Source organism: Apteryx mantelli, chromosome 1 (genome assembly GCF_036417845.1).
Source record: "Apteryx mantelli isolate bAptMan1 chromosome 1, bAptMan1.hap1, whole genome shotgun sequence".
NCBI lineage: Eukaryota > Metazoa > Chordata > Aves > Apterygiformes > Apterygidae > Apteryx > Apteryx mantelli.
Genome location: NC_089978.1, coordinates 99,464,149 through 99,485,372, shown reverse-complemented (window position 1 = coordinate 99,485,372; position 21,224 = coordinate 99,464,149). Strand labels below are relative to the sequence as shown.

At 44.6% G+C, this 21,224-nt stretch overlaps 1 protein-coding gene across 4 annotated transcripts in view; it reads right to left on the bottom strand.

Moving 5' to 3' along the window:
* The window catches only part of LOC106483673 (cystathionine beta-synthase-like protein), a 32,516-nt gene extending 12,490 nt beyond the window's left edge, over window positions 1–20,026 (bottom strand). For 2 of the 4 annotated variants that reach the window (XM_067298239.1, XM_067298247.1), the window contains exons 1-12: window positions 19,885–20,026; window positions 13,253–13,385; window positions 11,286–11,497; window positions 10,578–10,684; window positions 9,505–9,639; window positions 6,356–6,435; window positions 4,866–5,000; window positions 4,236–4,305; window positions 2,586–2,677; window positions 1,601–1,726; window positions 932–1,016; window positions 611–716 (exon numbers count right to left, since the gene is read on the bottom strand). In XM_067298239.1, coding sequence (XP_067154340.1) covers window positions 611–716; window positions 932–1,016; window positions 1,601–1,726; window positions 2,586–2,677; window positions 4,236–4,305; window positions 4,866–5,000; window positions 6,356–6,435; window positions 9,505–9,639; window positions 10,578–10,684; window positions 11,286–11,497; window positions 13,253–13,294 — 1,190 coding nt within the window. In that variant the 5' untranslated portion in view covers window positions 13,295–13,385; window positions 19,885–20,026. Of the gene's footprint in view, window positions 1–610; window positions 717–931; window positions 1,017–1,600; window positions 1,727–2,585; window positions 2,678–4,235; window positions 4,306–4,865; window positions 5,001–6,355; window positions 6,436–9,504; window positions 9,640–10,175; window positions 10,388–10,577; window positions 10,685–11,202; window positions 11,498–13,252; window positions 13,386–19,884 lie in introns of those variants that run through there. The other 2 variants (XM_013941652.2, XM_013941653.2) reach the window with 2 other exon arrangements.
* Between the last annotated feature and the right edge of the window lie 1,198 nt (window positions 20,027–21,224).

Genomic DNA, 21,224 nt, shown 5'->3' with positions numbered 1-21,224 from the left:
GACAGCCTGGAATGGAGAAGTGCCAACCTGTACTCAGCCTTTCTGCAGCTTCTAAAGTCATCCAGCATTGTGTTGGATCTAACAACAGTCATGAAGCACAGCTAAAGACATTATGTTCAGGGGTACGTTCAGAATAGCAGGAAAGGAATTTCTTCAAAGCACAACTCAAAGCTCTCACCCCGCCACCTGCAAATTCACATCAACACTGGCTGCTGCTACAGTACTGCTGTGTCCAGCTGTCAGCACATACAAAGAGAGCAGACAACAGCCTTAAAAGAGACCCTTCCAGAAATGGGATGGCATTGATGGTCCCCAATAAAGGAAAAGCTTGGAAGCAAATCTTTTCTAGAGGGATGTTAACTAACCAGTTAACTAACCAGTGATGGTTAGATACCAAAGCCACACACAAGGAGCTCTGCTTTCAGAGGGCTGAGCTCTTGTCTACACCATGTCAGACCCTTTCTAGGTACTTCAGAAGTTGTGCCCCAAACACATTCCTTGCTTTGGTAACTGGGTGCTTTGAGATACATATTCAACTTGCCACTGATGTAAAGAGGTCTGAGGGACTGCCTCCTCTGCCTCCTCCTGGAGGAAACAAGTAGGTTCTTACATGTAGTTCCTGATAGAGTCAGGGAGGATAACAACACAGCGCTGACCTTCCTTCAGTTCTTTGGCTGCCTTCACAGCTACAGACATGGCACTGCCTGAGCTGCCGCCTGCCAAAATGTGGATCAGAGACAAAACTGTCAAATACCATATAGGAAATGACAAAGAGAAAGGGACAGAGCAAAAGAGAAGAGGGGAGGCCAGTTCTGGAGCCCAGGTTGAGGAAGACAGTTTCTGAACTGCAAAGAGGCCTCCCTGACCTTCACAAAGCCTCATCCTCTCACATACTCACAGAGAACCCCAAAGGATTAGTGTCTGCTCTTACCACACAACAGTCCTTCTTCTCGGATTAGCATGCGCGCAAGAGTAAATGACTCCTCATCGTTGCTCTTGTACCACCGGTCCACTGTCTGGGGTGAGGCAGGAAGAGAGAAACAAACAGCTCTTGAGATGAGGAGGGCTGGGCAACTATATAACTACATCAGTGTTGCTTCAACCCATGCTCTTTGAGGTAATAGCTGTCCTATTGATCCATGTGCTTGGGTTTCCATCCTGCAAATGTTGGGTGGTTTTGTTTGCCAAGATAAGATGACCACATTAACAAAACAGTCTCTACATTGACATCTTGCTGTGAGAACAGCCACAGGGAGCATGAATCAGTTTCCTCCCCTCTTGGAGGGCTTCTCAGGGACACAGGCTGTGCTCACAACCTGACATTGTCATACTACTTTTGTGGGAGCTTTTTTTTTTTTTTTAATAAAGGGAAATACTATGTTCTAGAAAATGCTATCTGCCCAGTGTTTCTACCCAGCATTGTAAAACAGAGAAATTGTTCAGCAAAGAAGTCTTCTAAGGACTGCTTTCTTTGATGGGAAAGAATAGAAATAGTTTTGTCTGCTAGCCCTCCCCTTCCAGCTCAAAGAAATATTTTCCCAAGTTTCTTCTCCATCTCAGTGGAAAGCAAGGGGCAGATAAATCAAGAAGCATGACTTACAGATCTATCCAGCACCGTGGGGACGAAATCATACCCAATTCCTTCCACTTCATACATTGTCTTGTCAGTCTTGTTCAGTTCTTCTGGTTCAGCGAGGATAGAGCCTTCAGGATCAACACCTATGACCTGTAGAAGTTTCCAGTTTGGCTACCATGACACACTGCTTTCGAGAACACAGCTATGTACTCATCAGTGCAGGCCTTATGACAACACACTGGCTGCACACACAGAGCGAACCTAATGGCAATCTGGTCTCCTATTCAATTCTTCCTGGCAACATTCACCTCCCTTGTGATTAACATACTTTGGTGCTCCTGGCCCTTAGCAACCCATCCCACCTCCTCAGGTTGTGGCCACTGCAAATGATGGGCACCACGTGTTCTACATGGTTTTTGTTTGGTTCAAAGTTGTTGCTATTCACATGTCAGGTATCATTACAGTCAATACTTTTTGTGCCAAGTACAGGCAGAAAGGTATGTTCCCTTTGCTTTTTCCTCCCTGATTGTGTAAGAAAATATTCATGATTGAAACAGATACCAACTTCTGTGAGGAAATATAAAACAGTAAACAAGTACAAATACAGATCTGTTTGCAGAGAAAGTTTCGCTTGTTGGAAACTCAGCAGCTCCTGAGGATTAGCCATGGCACAGTCAGAGAGAAGAAACACAAGGCTGCAGAACACCAGCAGAGAGAAGGATTTGTCTCAGACACACGCCAGGAAGGAATCTCAGAGCCAGTTCTCACCTGCAAAGCCAAACCTTGACTCTGGTCACCAATGAGACCAGAACATGATAGATTCAGATGGACTCTGATACCCTTTCTTTGCTGCTCAGAACTACCTTTGAGCTGAGGACACCTGAGCGTTTCCCCAAGAGAAACCCAGGGAGGGCTTACAAGGAGGCGGAGATGCTGGGAGGAATGGGAGTGACACCAGTGAAGCAGTTTGAGGCTCTCCCAGCTAAAGAGTTTTAAACTTGCCACCTACTTTGCATCCTGGGCATTTTTCCTTCAGCTTTCTGGAAATGCCAGTGATGGTCCCTCCAGTGCCAGCTGTAGCCACCACCATGTCTATTTTTCCTGATTAAGGGTGAGAAATCAAAAGGCAGCTGTGAGACCTCCCTGAGTGTGATGGATTAAAAACTCTATTTACACCTAAGTATGGACCTTTTTCTCTAACAAAAATGCAGAAAATGGCAGAAGAGGCACAAGATATGAGGATCCTTGCTTTCCAATAGCTGTATTAGGAGACCTACCTTGAGGCCACTTTGCTCTATCTCCACTTACTTCAGCAACAGTTTTGAAACATCCTTTTGGCAGCCTGACAAGGCACCAATTTGTAAGGCTTTCAGCAGAGATGAGAGGTGGTCAATAGAGTTGACATTTGCAGTTTTCCTGTTACTGTAGATAGATACTTATTCACCCTTTAACTTACAATAAGCAGCCTATAATGCAGGTTAGTTTACTGAACGGGTGCCCAGAGTCAAGAGAACAACACTCCACCAAGCATGTCCCAGTTCAGTCCTGAGACTGGTGTAAGCTGACGAGTATTGACAGAACAGTGCCTGGACTACAAGGAAAAATAAACATGAACAAGAGAAGAATGAAGCCTACAGTTAGAATTCATCCTGACTCTAAGTTTGTGGGATGTCAGTTTGTTAAAGTATGCTCACTTTAACTCAAACTAGAAGAAAGTGGAAAGACAGGCTAAATAAATCCTCTGCAGCACAGGGAGAGATACTTTTGGGGGGAGGGGAAGAACACTGCACATGGTCCTCATCTTCATTAAGAAAATTAATAGCCAATTTTGTTATTCCAGTAGCCAAGGTCCCATCAATAATAAAAAAAAAAAGCTGCTAACTGTACGGTTTTACAGGGCAGGTCAGCAGCATCCTACACAATCTCCCTCTACTTCCTGTGGGAATACCTACATGCTAGACTGCAGCATTGCACTGAATGCCTCTGGTAGCTCTCAAATGGATCTCCTCAGCTGGATGAGGAGCTAAAGCTAGCTCCTCTAAAGCTCAGCTAAAGCTCTCTACTGCCACAGTTCAGCCATTTCCAGTACTCCAGCTAGCCAGCCTAGAGCTAATACGGACAGGACCCCTGCAGAGTAAAGCAGCTTGTGCTCCTGAAGACAATAGTAAGTGAAGAAAATTCCAGTCTAATGGAGTATTTGGTCTTTACATAATATCTAACAGAATTACAATTACAACCTGTAGCAAACTCCAGATGGATATTAAGTGAAAGCAAAAATCTCTTCCCTGCCTCCATGTACAGTTTGGATTCTGAGCATGTAAAAATCCTTATTTCTGTATTTGTGAACAGAAAAAAAATGATCCTGTTCTTTCATGCCACTTCAGCTACAGCATTTTTTGAGTTAAGCATAACTGCTTTGTTCACCTGGTCACAAGCACAGGAATCTGAAAACCAAAACAGCCCTCTTTAATGGAAAAGATAGTTTATTACTATGACTACTGAAATAAGGCAACTCTCTAATTACACACAGAATATGGGACATGCTATATCAAAATCCATGCACTTCTCAACCACCCCAGGCCTCTTTCTTCACAAACGTCAAATAACAATATGGAATACTAGGGACTCATTAAAGAGAGGGCTAAAATAGCAAACATACCTTCACATTGCTGCAGGATCTCTTCAGCCGTGGTGTCATAGTGAGTCAGGGGGTTGCTGGCATTACGATACTATATTGAAAGACAGAGCCATTAAGTAAATAAGAAAGACAACATATTTCGCATCCTGAGGCATTGCAAAAACATGACAAACATTCTCCAAGCTCCACAACAGCTGCATATTCTCCTTTCAGACTGTTTCCTTATCTGTTATCTGGACCTAGGCAGAATGCCTCAGGGTAAGTGCAACATCCCAAAGTGACCTAATTTAAGGGTATTCCTAAGGTGCCAGCATCCTCCAACATCAAGATCAGCCCTGTCTGTGGGGCAGTTTCTTTTCAAGGCATAAATGACCCGTGTACCCATTTTTCTACACAGGATTGCCAGTTCAGTGGAGAAAGCCACCTTAATCTTTTTGCAATTTCTGCAAACATAGGCTTATTACTGCCCTCTAGTGAAATAAAAAGCTTGATACTGCAGCATGGTGATGGCTCAATAGCTTACACTTCCAGATCTGGGACATCCTTGCTTCCACAGACTCACATGGGCTGTTTAAAATTTAGCCAGCGACATTAAGGCAAGAAGCTACAATACCCTCCTCCCATGCTAGACCTCTGACACCCAGCTCTTACCTGGTCTAGGATATGTGCATTGGGAATTTCATTTTTCAGCCTCCATGCTACTCCCACATGAGATTCAGGAGAGTCAAATCTGGCAGTAGTTGGGGTCCTCACAATCTCAGCACCCAGAGCTCTCAGGACATCCACCTGCAGCAAACAAAGGTGGTCACAAAACCCCAAAACTTTCTCCCAGGACAGAAACCTCACTGGGATGGAGAGGAAGATGTTTTACATCTTCTCTTTTACTCAGTCTGGAATAGCTTCTAGCAGCTCTCCCATGCACCTGTCTCACAGTGTATCACTGGGTTCAAAATCTTAATGTCATTTAGTCTCTTAGCTCAAAATCTTGTTTTCAGTCTGGGCCTCCAAGTTTCTAGAAACCATTACTCCATATTGAGGAGCCTTATTCAGGCAAAACTCGGTCTCCTCTCACACTAGTCACGTATGTTCTGCAGGGGATTCTGCACTCTGAAACAGTGCTATACCCCAGCATTTTATGTTTAAATACAAATTATGTATATTTATGTCCTCCTTTGGACATAGGCAGCAAAGAGGGAGATCCTCCAGGGCCCTGTTCACTCACTCTGCCACTGTGAGGACAAGAAATTTTGACACTCAGCTATGCCAAGGTCTGCGTTCAAAGGGGAGGCCTTTGGCACTGGTGTGTGGAGCACAGCAGTAGCAGTGTGCTGCCTCTCCCTCCAGGGTGGAAAAGAACTAGCAATGGGCCCAGGCTTTCAGGGAACATTGCCATTCAGTTGGAATACAGCAAAGGTTTGGACTGAGAACTGTTTTGCTGACAGTGATTTACTGTCCTAAACTGCAAAACACAGAGGATCTTCTCTCCACCATCCAGAAAGCACTCTTGACTTCAGGGGCAGCGTTACCCTCAGAGGGGCCCTAGTCTGGGCTGATAATATTGCAAGGCTTTTATGTTTTTATGCTTTCCACAGCAAAGATAAGCTGATGTGACCCAGGTGGCTTTTCCTTTCCCTTTGTTGTTGTGGCTGCACAACTTGGATACTTGCCAACATACCTCAGGGTTTCACTTGAAGGAACGCAGCAGACTCTCCCATGGCCTTGCTCAGCCCAGAACAGCAGAACATTCAAAGCTTCAGCCCCTACCTTCCTCCCTACTCCTCTGTGGCATAACTGAAAACTAACCTAGGGACAGGCAGTCACTTCAGTTTGCTATGTACATCTCAAGTTCCTTTGACATTTGTTTTTTAAAGCGGTTACGACAGTTCCTCTAATTGACAGCACTGCAAGGACAGGACTCTAAACAGCACAGTTCAGTCCATGGTTAGCCAGCCTTGATTTCTCTTGGTACTGGCAATAGCCCTTTGGCCAGAAAATATTCAGCAGAATTCTGCCTAACCAATGATTTGGAGGCCAAGAGCCTATACCTTCACTGCTAAAGCCACAACACTCATTTGCACCAGGAACTCTGCAAGCTCAAACATGTTATTTGTTAATACTTCTAAAACAAAAGCAGATCTGACCTTCTCCATACTCATTTTCTCTGGCATCACAATGATACAGCGGTAACCCTTCACTGCTGCAGCCAAGGCCAGCCCAATTCCTAGAAGCAAGCAAAGACATGCAGAGCATAAAGTGAAAAGCAACCAAACAAAACCCTGCAAAGCTAGCTTTTGCACGCCCTTGCTTTAATAACAGATCTTCACTAGAGGCTTGGGTAGGATGGCTTTAGACAGGTGGCAAAGGGAAAGTTTCTGGCTCCTGGGGAGAGCTGGATTCACAAATGCTGCTGGTTCTCAGAGGATCAAAAACAAAAGAAAGTTTAGCCAAGGGTGGGAAGAAATCAACATATGCAAACTACTGGCTTTACAACGGGCACATCACCTTCCTCCTGGCCCTTCCCCATCCCACCACTTTGGGGGGGGGGGGGGGAACAAACAAAACACACACCCTTTGGGCAATAAATTTTAAGCTAGAGGATTATAGCAATCATTTAGATACCTGGATAAGAGTATTGGGGATTCTATCGACTCAGTTCTGCATTAAGTCCCTAATTTGTGATGCACCTAAATCCTTTCTAAAGGACATGATTTACACGCTGTGTGTGACAGAGGCTCCAATGCACTGTGTCTGCTTGTTACAATAGTTAATTAGTTTGATTGTTAGAGACACATATACCTCACCTCTGGTTTCAAAATCTGTACCTCCAACATGACTCCTGTCTTTCTGCATGTCTTTGTCAGCTTACCTGAAGAGCTCATCTCAGAATTACCTTTCCTATAGAACAAGGCTTACACCTGTTATCAGATCACCACTCCGCTGAATAAGCTAGACAGATCAAGTTAGCAGAGCTGTGCCTGATGTAGGGCTGAATAGCACTGCCCCTGCTATTCTGGGTACCAGACAAAGTACAGACACTGGCCCATGACAATGCCTCACAAGCAGTTTACCCTACGCAGGAAGCTGTGTCTTCAGAGCTGGCTTTGTTTCTACAGTGCACAAAATTGTATAGCTGCAGTAAAAACAAAAATTGTGTGATAGATATGATCTGGGATGAAGGCAGCATTTTGAGACCCCACTTCTAACACTGTACTTTCTGCTACTGACTTGAAAGTGCAGCAAATTTCAAAATAGGACTTCAGCTGAAAGAAAAATGAGATGCAGAGAAGAGAAGCCTTGTACTTTAATAGCTGAGCAGTGCCCTGGAACAAAAGCCAATGCCCTCAGGTTACTGTCTATCCTGCTCTTTGCTTTTGAATCAAGATAGCTTTCTGAAGTAATTACCTTGCATCCCCTCCAAAGCCACTTTATTTTTGGAATCTGCAGCAAGGAGAACTATCTATCAAGTACTGCCTCAAGAGGCTGGATGTCAGTGACCCACTGGAGGAATGCAGTACATATTGTAACGTGTAATACATTACATTATCATATATGTAATGATCATTATCATATATGTAATGATCATTATCATATATGTAATGATCATTATCATATATGATAATGTAATGTATTACACGTTACAATATGTACTGCATTCCTCCAGTGGGTCACACTGACATCCAGCCTCTTGAGGCAGTACTTGATAGATAGTTCTCCTTGCCTATACATACACACATCTGTGCATGTATATGTATGTACACACAAAATCTCACATATACATTATAACTTTGTCCATCTATATATAGATATGCAAACAATTCTCAATCTTGCACTGGAATCCGGACTGCAGTCCAGCACTGGGAGGCTGGCTGCCAGTCATGGAGCTCTATCCCCTTTTATCCTCCTTGTAAGATATACCAGGTATATAGGCAACAGACCTTTCCTCCCTCTGCAAACCTCACTCCTGCTAGTGCTGCAGAGCTGCATGCAGCTGCTGTCTCAGTACAGCTCACAGCTCTTACCAACAGGGTAGAGCCCAGTACACAACCGAGGTCAAGTAGGTATGTGCTACACAGGGGCATTTCGTTGTAGGCCAAATACAGTGTCAAGCTCAGCACCAAACCAGCCCCTCAGAAGAGGGCTCAGCACTGCAGGAGATGCCACTGTTCAGGCAAGAGGTACAGCCACACTCAAAAGCTTCAATTGCATTGCACCTCTCACAGGGCAACCTGCTGAACAAATGACAGAAGACTTCCCAGTTATTTCTGTTGAAGGCAAGTGAACCCGTCATGGATCAGCTCACTCATCCCAGTCCCTCCATTAATACCAAAATCCGGACTGGGTCAGAAGAACAAAAGAAAGGTCTGTCTGGCCTAATTATCCTCTATCAGTGGGCAACAGTGGATACTCAGGAAACAGCATAAGAACAGGTTAAGGCATCTGGTGACACATCTGCAGTATACTTAAGGCAGATAAGCAGTTTGTAGCTCAAAGACCTCCTCAGAGAAGACAGCATAATTATATTTATTTTTATATTTAAGTGGCTTAAGTGGGAGGCCCTCTGCTATTTTGGGGAACTCCAGGTATATTTACTCTCTGCAAGTAGAGCAGCCCAACAGAAGTATAACAGCTTCAGCACAGGAGACCAGAGTTAACTCTAGTCTGACCCCATCCATCAGATTCTTCCCTGGCCCCTGACTGATGGGGCTGTTTCTTCTTCTAGTCTTCCTCAAGGACAAGATGCTGGCCCAAGGAAAATCTGCTGAAAAAAATCAAGGTGTGCAAGGGCTGTTTGAGCAGATAGTGGTATAGAGGATTACTTCAACTCTCATCTCAATTGCAAAACTATTGGAAAGGCTGTTTCTCAGATCAGACCCACCTCACCTGACAGAGTGCAGGGACAAGGACTGCAGAACTTCCCAAACAGAAGAAGACCCAGATTCACACCAGTCTTGGTGCTTCATTTCCAGTAATCTCACATTTTAATTCCTGAATAGTATCTAAAAACCCTAGTGAATCTGGTCTAACACCTTTTTCTTTTTGAAAATAAAGAGCCCCTGCAAATTTAGTAAACCTCCTTCCTAGGTATTCTGGTCAGCACAGTTCATTTCATTTCTTCCTTCCCATCTCTCATACATAGGGAATGCTGCAGAGCTGCTCCTTACACCATCCAGGCAGGAAGGGATCCCCCTTTTCCCTTTGCACAGGCAGCCTCCATGCTTCAGTCTTAGGTCTGCCTCTTCCAGGGAAGCCTCCACAGATTCCACTTTGCCAGGACCCCTTCATCCTCTACCTGTGTTTCCAGAAGTTGGCTCTATGATTGTGTCTCCAGGCTTCAAGATTCCAGCTTTCTCAGCATCTTCTACCATCCTCAGGCTGATGCGGTCCTTCACACTGCCCCCAGCATTGAAGTACTCACATTTTGCCACTGGGAACAAAGAAAATAAGCCAAGTTTTTAAACAGCAGTCATTTGCCAACAGGCTGCTCATCTCTAACATATCTTGAAGAGCAACTTGGTTAACATGTCAGCAGAATTCACCTCCCTGCTTATAGCAGGGGAGATGAGGATTTAGTTCACAGCATTTCCAGTCATACATCACTGTGACATAGCAAGTTTGGTACTCTGATGCTAGCCACAGGAACCTGCACTCTGTCAATCTCAAAAAAAGTCCTATCTCCTTTTATCTTTCCTCTCCTTGTTACAGCCTAATCAGAAGAATCAAAAGTCCCACAGCTGTTCCAATGCAATAGCACAGGGAAGATTCTCTACCCATGCCTTCTCCCTGCTGCATTCTTCATCCAAAGGGAGTCTGATCCAACAGCAAGTTTCTCCCCTTGTTCAGCCCACTTTCACTTCAGTGCTCCCAGCTTTAATCCCTTCAATGCTGTTAAACACCATCTTTCAGGACTCTGATTAGAGCTTCCAAATAATTAATATATATTTGTTTAAATTCCACACATACTAGATTTTCATTGACATAATTTCATCCCTTTCATCATCATTTTCAGTGATCTTCAACTGCAGATCCTCATTTTACAGGCACTGGTGATAACACTGAATATCAGAGGCAGTCAAAAGCTTCATGCATTCTTTCTCCCCTGACCCCCTTCTCTCCTCGACCTGTTCCATGAAAGCAGAAATTTTGCAGGAAGTGTTAAATTTGCAGAAAGTGTTCTCAAGAAGTGCAAACTGGAAGAAGTTTTAGACAACCAAAACCTGAAAATCTGCCAAAGAAAAGAGTTTTTTTCCTCCTGTTTTCTACAGGGTCTTTACATTCCTTATGTGCTCAGGTCTCATGAAATAAAGTTACCCATGTTTGTGAAATTCTGTCTCATTTTGCTCTTCTGCCTGCAGTAGTACTCACAGAGTTCACACTTCAGCCCGAAGTGTTTCCCAACCTTGTTGATTCGCACCAAGGGTGTATTGCCAACTTTATTCAGGATGTTTGGCAGGATTTTTGGAGGCTCTGACCTAGCACACACACAAATGAAGTCAGTGGATTCACAGAGGGACCCACAGGCAGATCACACAGTAGCAACATAGCATTTCTGATGCTTTCTATTGCACCCAACTTTTTCCCTCCCCTTTATCAGGCTAGTTATCTTGAACATTCTTTTAAAAGAAATAAACTATTAGAGACAGCTTCATAAAACAGCAAATCCCTGATCCAAAACTCAAGGATTAATCAGACATCAAGCCAAGCACTGTGCCAAGACTGATGTGCTCTATGCTTCCTGCTGGCATCAAGTAGCTTAGCATTGTTTGGTCAACTGTTTTACCAAGCAAAAGGCATTAATAGTGCAATTCTTCATCTAGTCAGAGAATTGTATGCCAGGTTACTTAAAGTTAGTTCCAGTTCATCCAGTTTCACACTGCATAATGTCTTTGGTCTCCCATGCTTCGTCTGGATTCTCAGTTTTGCTTATTCATGAAAATTAAAAAGCACCAGCACATCTATAAGCAAAGCAGCACCAATTTAAACCAGTTACCTCTTGTTAAACCCATGTGGCTCTGAGGGGATCAGGATTAGCCCTTTACTGAAGGCCAGTAAGCAAAGAAAAGCAATGCTTACAAAGAGGCATGACGATGCGGGGAGGCAGAGAGGGGTTTCCCAAGCTTCCAGGTGCATTTGCTAGGTGTATCGGGGCGAATCCACTTCCTTTCATTCTCAGTAGCCTTACAGTTCTCATTGTCCCTCCCACCAGGGAGGAAATACTTGCCAGGTGTGCGAGGACACAAGTTTGTATCTGGCTTGGCCTGGGAAGGAAGTGAAAGCACTTCATCCTTGAAAAAGAAAAGCCTACTGTTATTCATATATCCTGCTGTAAAGGAGCCAGCACATCCTTTGAGACTATCAAAGTTACTCGAGTTCTGAGACACCATAGGAAGATACCCATTTGCAGTCACACCACTATCCCCCTATAACTAAAATCACTAACTAATAAATACCTCATGTTCTTGGCCTTCAAAAATTTATCTACTTCTTGCCTAATGTTTCAGCAGGCAATTTTTCCTGAGGGCAGCCTGGCCAGGCCTGCCCACCCTACCCTGCTGATGATTTTCAGAGAGCAGCATGGCCCTGTAAGTCAAGATGGGCAATGTCAACCAATAGATGCTAGTAAGCAGATGTTTCTAACACCTAAGAACAGGTTCTGCCACCAGCTACAAGAGATCCTAGCATTCTATGTAAGACAGGGCAACAGTGAAGAGAGAAAGCACAATAAATCTCAGGCAAATCCCATTCAAGTATCCAAGTCTTGCCCTTGACCTTGTATAAAAGGGTCCAGAACGAATGGATATTTTAATGATCAGTTGATGTTTGCATAGTACTGTAAAGGAGGGAAGCATTTTAGCATCATTTTGATTTGTCAAGCACTTATCACCAAAATAGGAAGCCTGATTCAAATGCACCACAGTGCTGAAGCACACAGCTCAAGACTGTGCCCTACATGAAGATAACTTAATAAACACACTAAAGCATGTGCTTAGTGCAGCTAGCCTCCAAAAATATAAAAAACAAGATTAATCCCATGGGGAACACTGCTCCCATACCAAAAAACAGCCCTCAAACAAAATCCTCTTCATTCCAAACAGAGGAACAGAATAAGATCACGGAATGACTGATCAGAAAACAGTGCTGAAGGACTTTGCATTGCTACTTGCGGTCATGAAGGAGAATGCTTTCAAAAAGGCTTTTAGTTTCACTAGGACCTGCCTCTAGAGAGGTATGGCAGAAGTCTAGAAATCCCTCTGAAAATCAAGAGCGCTTTCCTAAATTCTGATAATAGTAAGACAGGCAGTCTTCCCCAAAAGAATAACATTAACTTGGAGATAGCATTCAACCAGATAAACAGAAGATCTTTAATAAAACTCCACCATTTACTGAGCTTTCCAAGGAACAACACAAACCTCTTAGGAAGAGCTTGACATCACTTCACTCACTAGGTTTCCTGCTAGATTCACTGTATGATGCCTTAGCATCAGCAGGCATGGAAGCTATTCCACAAGTGGTTAGAGTAATAATGATTTTTAAGGCAAGCTGCATCTTAAAAAGGGAATTTTCATGTTTTGAAATGATTCACCATTAATGTTGGTATTTAATATCCCTTAGTTCTTGGAAAAGAGATTCTGAAAATGAAATATGTCTAACTCGTGAAAAGTATAACCCATTGCTTTTTATGCCTTATATTTGCCTTTTGCTGTGGAGGTTGCATCTCAGGAATCTGGAGGTTCTAGTTTTAATCTATCTTCCATTTCTAAGATTGTGACTGCAGAGCAGAGCCCAAGTTAGAAGGCAACTTTAGGCTCCAGCTAACTTTTTATAAAGACTGTTTTTGACAATACCTGAGCTGTGACAGCAGAAGTCTTTGACATATAGCACCAGTGTTTTGTTGGCTCCAGAACTGACAACTGTAACAACTAACACAGATCAGAGAAACTATCATGGCTAGAGACTGAAACATTCCCAGGGTGTTTCCCAGAGAAACAGGGACCCTTCTCATGATCTCTGTGCAGCTTAAAGCCTCACCCAAACAGTACCTTGGGAACAGAAACAGGCCTTTCAGATATTAACTTCTCCATGCTCCTAGGTAAAGGTGAACACACAGACTTTCTTCAGCAGACTTTCTCCTCAGGAGAAGACACACGTCCCACTTCTGTGAGAAACAGGAAGCTGCAGAAGGAAGTAAAGATCACTTGTAGAGGCAGGATTAAAAAAATCATGAAGCAGAGATATCAAGTAAGATCAACTGAAGCTCTTTTGACCCTGTTCTTTCTGTATTACCTAATCTCCCCACTGCTCTTCCCTCCATGGATCAGCTACAGTAATGCAAGCAGAAGACAACTTTTATTGGCTGCCTGCCTTTCCGTAAGCCTGGCTGCCATAAAAAACAAAAACACTTCAGTCTGCAGGATATATTTTATTAGAGACACCAAGTGTGAAAGGGCTTCATGAAGCCAATACCAAAGGAGAAAGGGGATCCTGTAACATGATTTAGGAGAAGGCTCTGTACAGGAACACTTGCAGAGGTCTCTCCATCCTTAACTCTGAGTTCCTCCCAGCACTGAATTGGTGTTGACTGCACAGCTGCAGTGATGCTGAATACCATGCACACAGCAAACACTTCAACCACAATGAAGCAGAGTTCCCAGCAGGTTTTCTTGTGTTTCAGAAGTTTGTAAATATAAAAGTGAGATCAATAAGTTAGTTTCCCCTATTCTAGACAGGTGTTTATTGAGCCTTCATGCTTGTATAGCTAGCTTCCTTTCTACTGAAGAGGAATCTGGCTGAAGTCTTGGAAAATGTTTGTTTTGTCTTTTTTTAATATTTGGGCTTGTCATCACCATTTTGAAGCAGAATTTGTGGCTCTTTCCATTGCTGAACTGTGCTGGACCTGAAAAGGGTCTCTGGCCTCATTCCCCTATTTCTGCCAAATACATACAAAACAGATACAACTCAAAACAGAGTTGAAGGTCTAGCAACAGACTGGGAAAAACATCTCAATCACAGGATCAGTGAACTTCAGCATTTGATTCTGCAAGTTATCATGCACCATTAATCACTACTGCCTTCTGCACAACAATTCCTTTCTCACAGGCTGATTTGAAGAAAATTTCTAACCCATTTTAACCACCCCCATTCAAGAAAAAAGCCTCTGAAGTACCAACTTTTCAGACTAAAGCTGGAAATAATTCTCCTTATGGATGCAAGAAACCTCTCCACACCAAAGTTATACCATTCTACTTTAAGTAATATGTGCCAAGGGCCAAGACAGGGCACAGTCTGTCCTAGACTACTGACTAGGACAAGACTGAGACAGATAACAGTCTAACAAAGCTAATATCCCAAATAAATGGTTAAACACCAGTGTTTGTTGGCAGAAAAGAGGATGCTTCCAGCTCTGAAGACCCAGCCTTCACTTCTATTTCTAGAAGGTGCCTAGTTCACAGTTCAAAATATCAGCACCTTTTTTAGTAAAGAAGAGATACTGGAGAAGTTTGAAGTGAGAGGTGCACAGACAAGTTCCTTCAGACAGCTAGTATGCACACAGCAATACTGGGCATAGACACCCACTGTCTTGTCTCAATGAGAGGTAACACTGACAGTGTTTGCATAGCCCACCTATTAAGAGTATCCTGTTCTCAAGGGGCCAAACCTTTTCAACATGCAGAAAGAGAGCAGCAAGGGTTTACAGATAGAAAATAAAATATGTTACTCCCTTATGTTCTCAAAATAGGGGTGTAAAACCAGACTTTTCAAATCACCAAACCTCAGTGTCCTCCAAGAGGGTCCAAAAGAATTGAAGACACAGGGGGAGAAGTTTGTTGTAGCAAAAATTTTTTCAGCAGTTTAAGTACTTTCTCTTTGTATTGTCTGGAGGGAAGAAACAAATATCATTCTTCAAAAACTGCTTTTTGGAGAATTTCCCTTGGAATTCAGCGTTTCCCTTAGTGGCTGGGCAAGACAGCACCATCTCATTTCCTCTACTGTATGGCAAAAAAATCCAGTCTACCACCATCAAAAAAACAAAAACAAAAACAAAGAACCACTCTAGCTAGAAAGAGCAGAAACAGGAAAAGCTATATTTATTGCCTTTAACTAAGCTGTGAGATTCTCTCATACATTTAGAGCAGTGTCAATACTTTGATTTTTTTTTAATCAAATGTTCAAAATTCTAGCCCCATTTTGAACAAAAGACGAGACTAGAAAGAAAAGCTCAGCAGCATTGCCAACAAAAATCCTGTCAGCACAATACTGATCTTAAGCAACATAATTCATCTGAAGAAATGCATGTTCCTGTTCAACAAGTCCCTTCAAAATGTTTTATTAGGCATGATTTTAAATACCTCCCCCCAAGAGTCTATATGCATACATGCATTTAATAAAGTCACAAACTAATGATGCTAATAGAGAATCAGTCCCAACTATGGTCCATCTAAGACCTTAGGGGTTTTAAGGAATAAACCCTAAGACAGACTCATTTGCCCTCTAAAGAGAGGAAAAAAAAAAATCTTAGTACAACCCTCAGCGGAGATGCAAGGGCAGCAGCAATAGCTTCTGCACTGCGTAAGGTCAAAATAGGTCAGAAGCCCAGTGTGACTTGATATGGTCAAAACCACCAGGAGGACCCCAGATCCTCAGGCTCCACCCATCAGTGCTACTGCTGAAGTAGCTACTGCACCAGGAAACTACAGCTTCCTGACACACCATCTAAAACCCAGCTGCCACTTTCAGCCCTAACTGAAGATGCTACTTCAGCAAAACACAGGGCAGAGTTGGTCAGTCTAGGACATCTAAATTCACCCCACAACTATGATCCTGCCTACAGACACAAACCAGGACAGAAGATGTCAGTGTCTTCTTCTAGTGGAAAGACCTTTGATGGACTAAGGGAAGGGGGTGAGCAGAAGTCACCGAAACAGAGGATGGCAGAAACTTCTCTCCTTCACTAGCATGGCCATCCTCTCAGCCTTTCTTCTGGCAATGCAGACTGGGGAGACAGGACAATTTCTTTAGTAAATGGTGACTCTGCTGCTCTAACTGCAATTGAATGCTGCACAGAAGAGTCTGAGGGAAGTAAGCCGCAGAAAGTAGTCTGTCTTCAGGAGATTAAACTTTGCCAGCCTGACTTTAATTAAAGTTCCCTGTAAAAATGAACACTCCCATAACTAGCTAGGGGATACAGGAGAGTCTAACTAGAAAAGCCTGACTAACTTCTGTCATTATATTTGCAGAGCACACGAGGCAGAAGAAAAATCAGAAAGCTAATTTACAGAAAAACTGCTTAAATCTAAGTCATGAAGGGAACTGGGATACGTACAGAGATAGGAGTTTGAGGAAGCCTCATAGACAAGTGTTCACATCTCTGCAGCCATCTCCACAAGGAACTCAAGGTCTAAACTATTTCCCCACTCCTACAGAAGGACTCTACAAAACAGGGTTGAAGGCCAGTGAGTGAAATTAATCTTCAAACAACCTGGGCTGAACTCCCTTTGGGGATATAAAAGGGGCTGCAGTTTCTAAGGCTGTTCACAGTATGTCAGCACTAATGCAGACAACATGCAAATAGTATCATGTATGTGAGAACCTAATTAATTTTACTCCTGTCTGAAGCAGAAATTAAGCTGTCTAAAAGGTAGGTGTAAGTGATGAATCAGAGATGCCCTAAGGGCTGACTACTCAGTAAGAGATAAAATATGGGATTCCATTGTGCTGTGGTCTGAGAATGGGAACTCTGACCTTAAGCAGACACTTTTTTCCCTAGACAAGTAACCCACTGGGAAACAGTTGTTCTGCTCACCCTATGGCACCACAGGGTCTTAGAGAGTTTTAGGGTCTTTATGGGTTACCAGATGTAGCAGTACCCATACAGCAAATATAGCCTTTAGAAACTGTTAGGAAACACCATAGCTATGAATGATTCAGGAGACAATCAGCCATGTTTTTTCACTTTGTTGCTTTATCAGTAGCAGCCAGACATCTCTCATGTCAGTCAGGAACCACCAACTAACATGAAATAACCGGGATACAAAATAACAATATTATGCCTAGAAATAGGTACTTCAAGAATCAAAAGACTTATCTCTTAGTGTTCTCCTCTACAAAGAGGATGAATACACAGACACTCCCTCAGTCATCACTCTTCCTTTCAGGGCTGGACTGGCATATTCATAACCCTCCTGATATGAAGCCTGTAGTTCTTTAATGTCCCTACCTCTGAAACATTGCAAAGACATTAAAACTTCAACAGCAAAGCAACTCCTGTCATTATGGCACTATGTTATGCTTAAAAATAGCCAGTGAAAATACAGGAGTGTTCAGTCTGCCCAGTCCGTGCAGAAAGAAAACCATATACTCAGCCCTAAAGATGTTTTCTGATGTTTCGTCCATTTTGAGTTCACCCCCTCAACCCTGTCTGGACCCCCCTGAGAAGTTTTCTGAATGAAGATTCACATCTTCAAGGAGCACAGGTAAGAACATTAGAGAAAAGTCTGGAGAATACCTAATCTGCATTTTTACCTGTTGCAGTCAGAACTTAAGACACACACACACACTTTTTCCCTGCTTCTAGTTCCCTCTCCCTAGTCAGCACAAACATGGGCCAACACTAGAGTCAGAAAAGTGCTCTCCATCTGCCAAGCTCATTGAGTACAGAAAGGGAAGCATTATTTCTTTCTGTACAGGTAGAGTACAAAAGCTCAAAAATTAAGCAGCTTCCCAGTGTTACAGAAAGAGGGAATTAGAGCATTGCTCTCAGCTTCTGTCCTGGTATATAAAGTAGGTAAGATGATAGCTCCCCTTCCTCAGTATTGCAGTGCTTCCTCAAGGCATTAGTCTTATTAGCAAAGGACCTTTGATAAAAGCTGGCAGAGAAACACCAGCCACCACAGCCTGGGCAGGAGGTCAGCCTTCTGGTTGACATGTTTTTTTGGTGGGAAAGACCAGCTGCCGCCCGCTGACTACACCTGTAGAGCTTTTAGCAGGCAGCCACAAGGCAGCCATGAGCATGGTACACCCTACTATCTGCTTAAGTCCTGTGTCTCGCAGGCAGACAGTAAATATCTGCCAAGAGTCAAGAGCCCAATTCATCCAAACCTTCCTGACAGCCTGTTATGCTGCCAACACCAGATTAATGATGTACCTGGGCTGAAATGCACAGTCCATGACAAGTCCCCTATGACCTTGCTACCACAATTTTAAAAGTTCTGCTCTGACTTTAGGAAAGCAGGCTGGTTAACTCATACTTGGGGGTTTGCGACAGGATACCCAAAGAGCTGCCAAATAACATTGGAAAAGATGACCTGTCCAACGTCCCAAATACTGGATTATCACATAAGCCTTACTTTGGCAATAACTGTCTCCATACAGCTGTACTCCTGCTGAGAAATACCAGGTTCTGAGCAGGTCTGTTTCAGAGGAAACACCTTCCCCTGGTACCACATTGTAGTTGAGGCCTCTTCCTCACACAGAAACCCCGCAGATTTCACCTATCTCCATACTTGATTTTTTCCTCCTTTTTTCCAGTAGGAGTTTTGTAGAACATGGAGCTCTCGTGCCTCAATTCAGCAAATACACTCAGTTAAAAGGTAAATACATGCTGAGTAACTCTGCTGGATAAGGGCCAGAGTGCTCTGCAACCTTCACGGTCAAAGGCTTTAGGATTAAAGAGATAGATACACAGAAGATCAGACAGTCAGACAAGGGTGGGAGAGGAATCACCAATCTTCCAAATAATGGCTGGTTCAATAATATGCCATCAGCATTATTAACACTGCTACTGGAGGTAGCTCTCAGAGCCTCAGTCAAATTCAGATCCTTCCCATATCAAGCACTGTATAAGATAAAAACGTAATAAAAGAAGCTTCTTGGTCCAGTGTGCTTGTCAGACTTGCTAAAAAGTGTTAAAAAAAAAAATTGAAGATCCTTGTGGTACCTGGGAGAACAATGGACAACAGGCCAGGAACAGCCAGAAAACCAGTGCCAAGCCCAGAAAGACAAGGAGAGAAAAGGGGATATCACTTCGCAAGTCTTTATAAATGGAAGCCAATCCCTCCTCCTCTTCCTCCCTGCCCAGGAGACCTACTCTGCATCTCTGACTGGTACCACTCCCTCACCCCCCACCCCGAGAGCACCCCCACCAGCAAGCACCTTTTTTAAGCCTGTACTCCCTTCGGGTGTGTGTGGGGGGGAAACTACCACAACAGCAAACTCCAAAGCAGCAGACAACTTCCACTTACCCAGAATTATTCTGAAGCTGCCATTTCTTTTTTATTAAATAATAATAACAAAAAAATCCCACTCATGTAACACAGCCACATTTGCCTAGCAGCCTGCCACCCTCCATCCTTCTCCGCCCACTCCAGAGAGAAAGACCCCACACGCACGACCCCGGGGAGCGCGTCCGGCCCGCACGCCCCGCCATGAGGGCACGCAGACCCCTCCCCCTCCCCGCAGCCGTTTAACGGAAACCCCCCGAGGCGCGGGCGGGGGGGCCGGCACGCGCCGTGCAGCCCACCCCAAACCGTCCCCGGGAGGGCACCGCCAGCCCCGGCTCGGCTCGGCTCTCCTCCCGCCGCCGCGCGGGCTGATGCAACGGGCAGCGGGGAGGGACGGGATGAGCGCCGCTGCCCTCGCCCCGCCGCCGCCCCACCTCCGCGAGCCGGGCGCTCACCGAGGGCACCGTCCCCACTCGCGCTGCGACCGACGGAGAAAAAGAGAGAAGCGGGAGGAAAATAATAAAATAAAAATAAACAAAAATTAAAAGGAAAGCGGCAGCGGGAGGCGGCAGCCGCGCGGGGATTAAGAAGCGCCCGGGAGCCCCTGGCCCCGCCCCGCCGCGCCCCGCCCCCTGCGCGTGCCGCCGGCGCCCGCCCGGGTACGCGAGGAGAGGGGGAGGGGAGTGCGCGCGGCGATTGGCCGCGGCGGGGGCGTTGGTGGGACGGCGGCAGCCAATGGAGAGGCGGCGCGCGGCGCCGGGGCGTTGCCGCCCGCCGCCATGTGGCGCGGCGGGGGGCGGAACCCGCGCGTGGCGCGGGGGGTGCGCAGGCTCCGCTTTGCTGGGGGCCGCTTAAATAGGTACCAGTGTGTGCATAGGAACCGGCGCAGTTACTGTTTTTAACCCCCACGCAGAGCAAGCGTTACTGTTCATTTAATTTGAAAAAATATATAGATATATAAAAAATGATACGTGGAAAAAAAAATAATTAGAGAAATACAGTCACGGTGGAGAGGCTGGTTACTAGGGATTTGTCACAGTTCAGTGTAAAAGCATCCAGAGATGCTTCTTCGGGCCCTTGAACCATTTTAAAAATGAGAGGATTTTGCTATCAAAACTCCCTTGGGAAGGAAGCCTGTCGGCAGCCGAGGTTCCTTTTGCAAACGAGGAGAAACGGGGTTTCGGGACAGCCACGGCATGCCTGTAACGTGGCCTGCTTTCCTGGATGTCCAGAGCGAAACATCCTGCCCCCGTCCACGCTGTGTGGGCTGCCCAGCTCTGCTGCCATTGCTGGGCCCTGGGGCCAGCTGTGTCCCTCACCCGGGCACGGTGCACCCTGCGGAAAGCAGCTTCCTCCCCCGAGCCCCTGTGGCACTGATGCCGTGGGTAATTACTGCACCATGGTGTAATGATTGCATTTATGGTGTTGCCCAGGAATGCAGTAAGGAAGAGTTGTAGCCTGGGAAATCGCTTCAGCGCCATGGTGGTTGCACCAGCGTTGCTGCAAGTGGAGCTTTATCGCATGCAGCAGACGTGCAGGTGGATTTAAGACACTCGGTGCAAGTTGTCTCAGAGTAATTCCTGACTACTGCAAGGTGCTCCAGATTAGGTAGAAAGTTAAAAAAAAAAAAAAAAAGGCAAAAATCCTTGCCGCAAAGCATGAAATGCTGAAAAGGCTCACTAGAATGAAACATCTTGAAAACGCAGCTTATGACACAAAGTCCAAGCAGCAATTTCTTCTGTAGCTCTAAAGAGTACCAATAAAGTGAAAAGCAATTCAAGGTAGCTTTATTTTA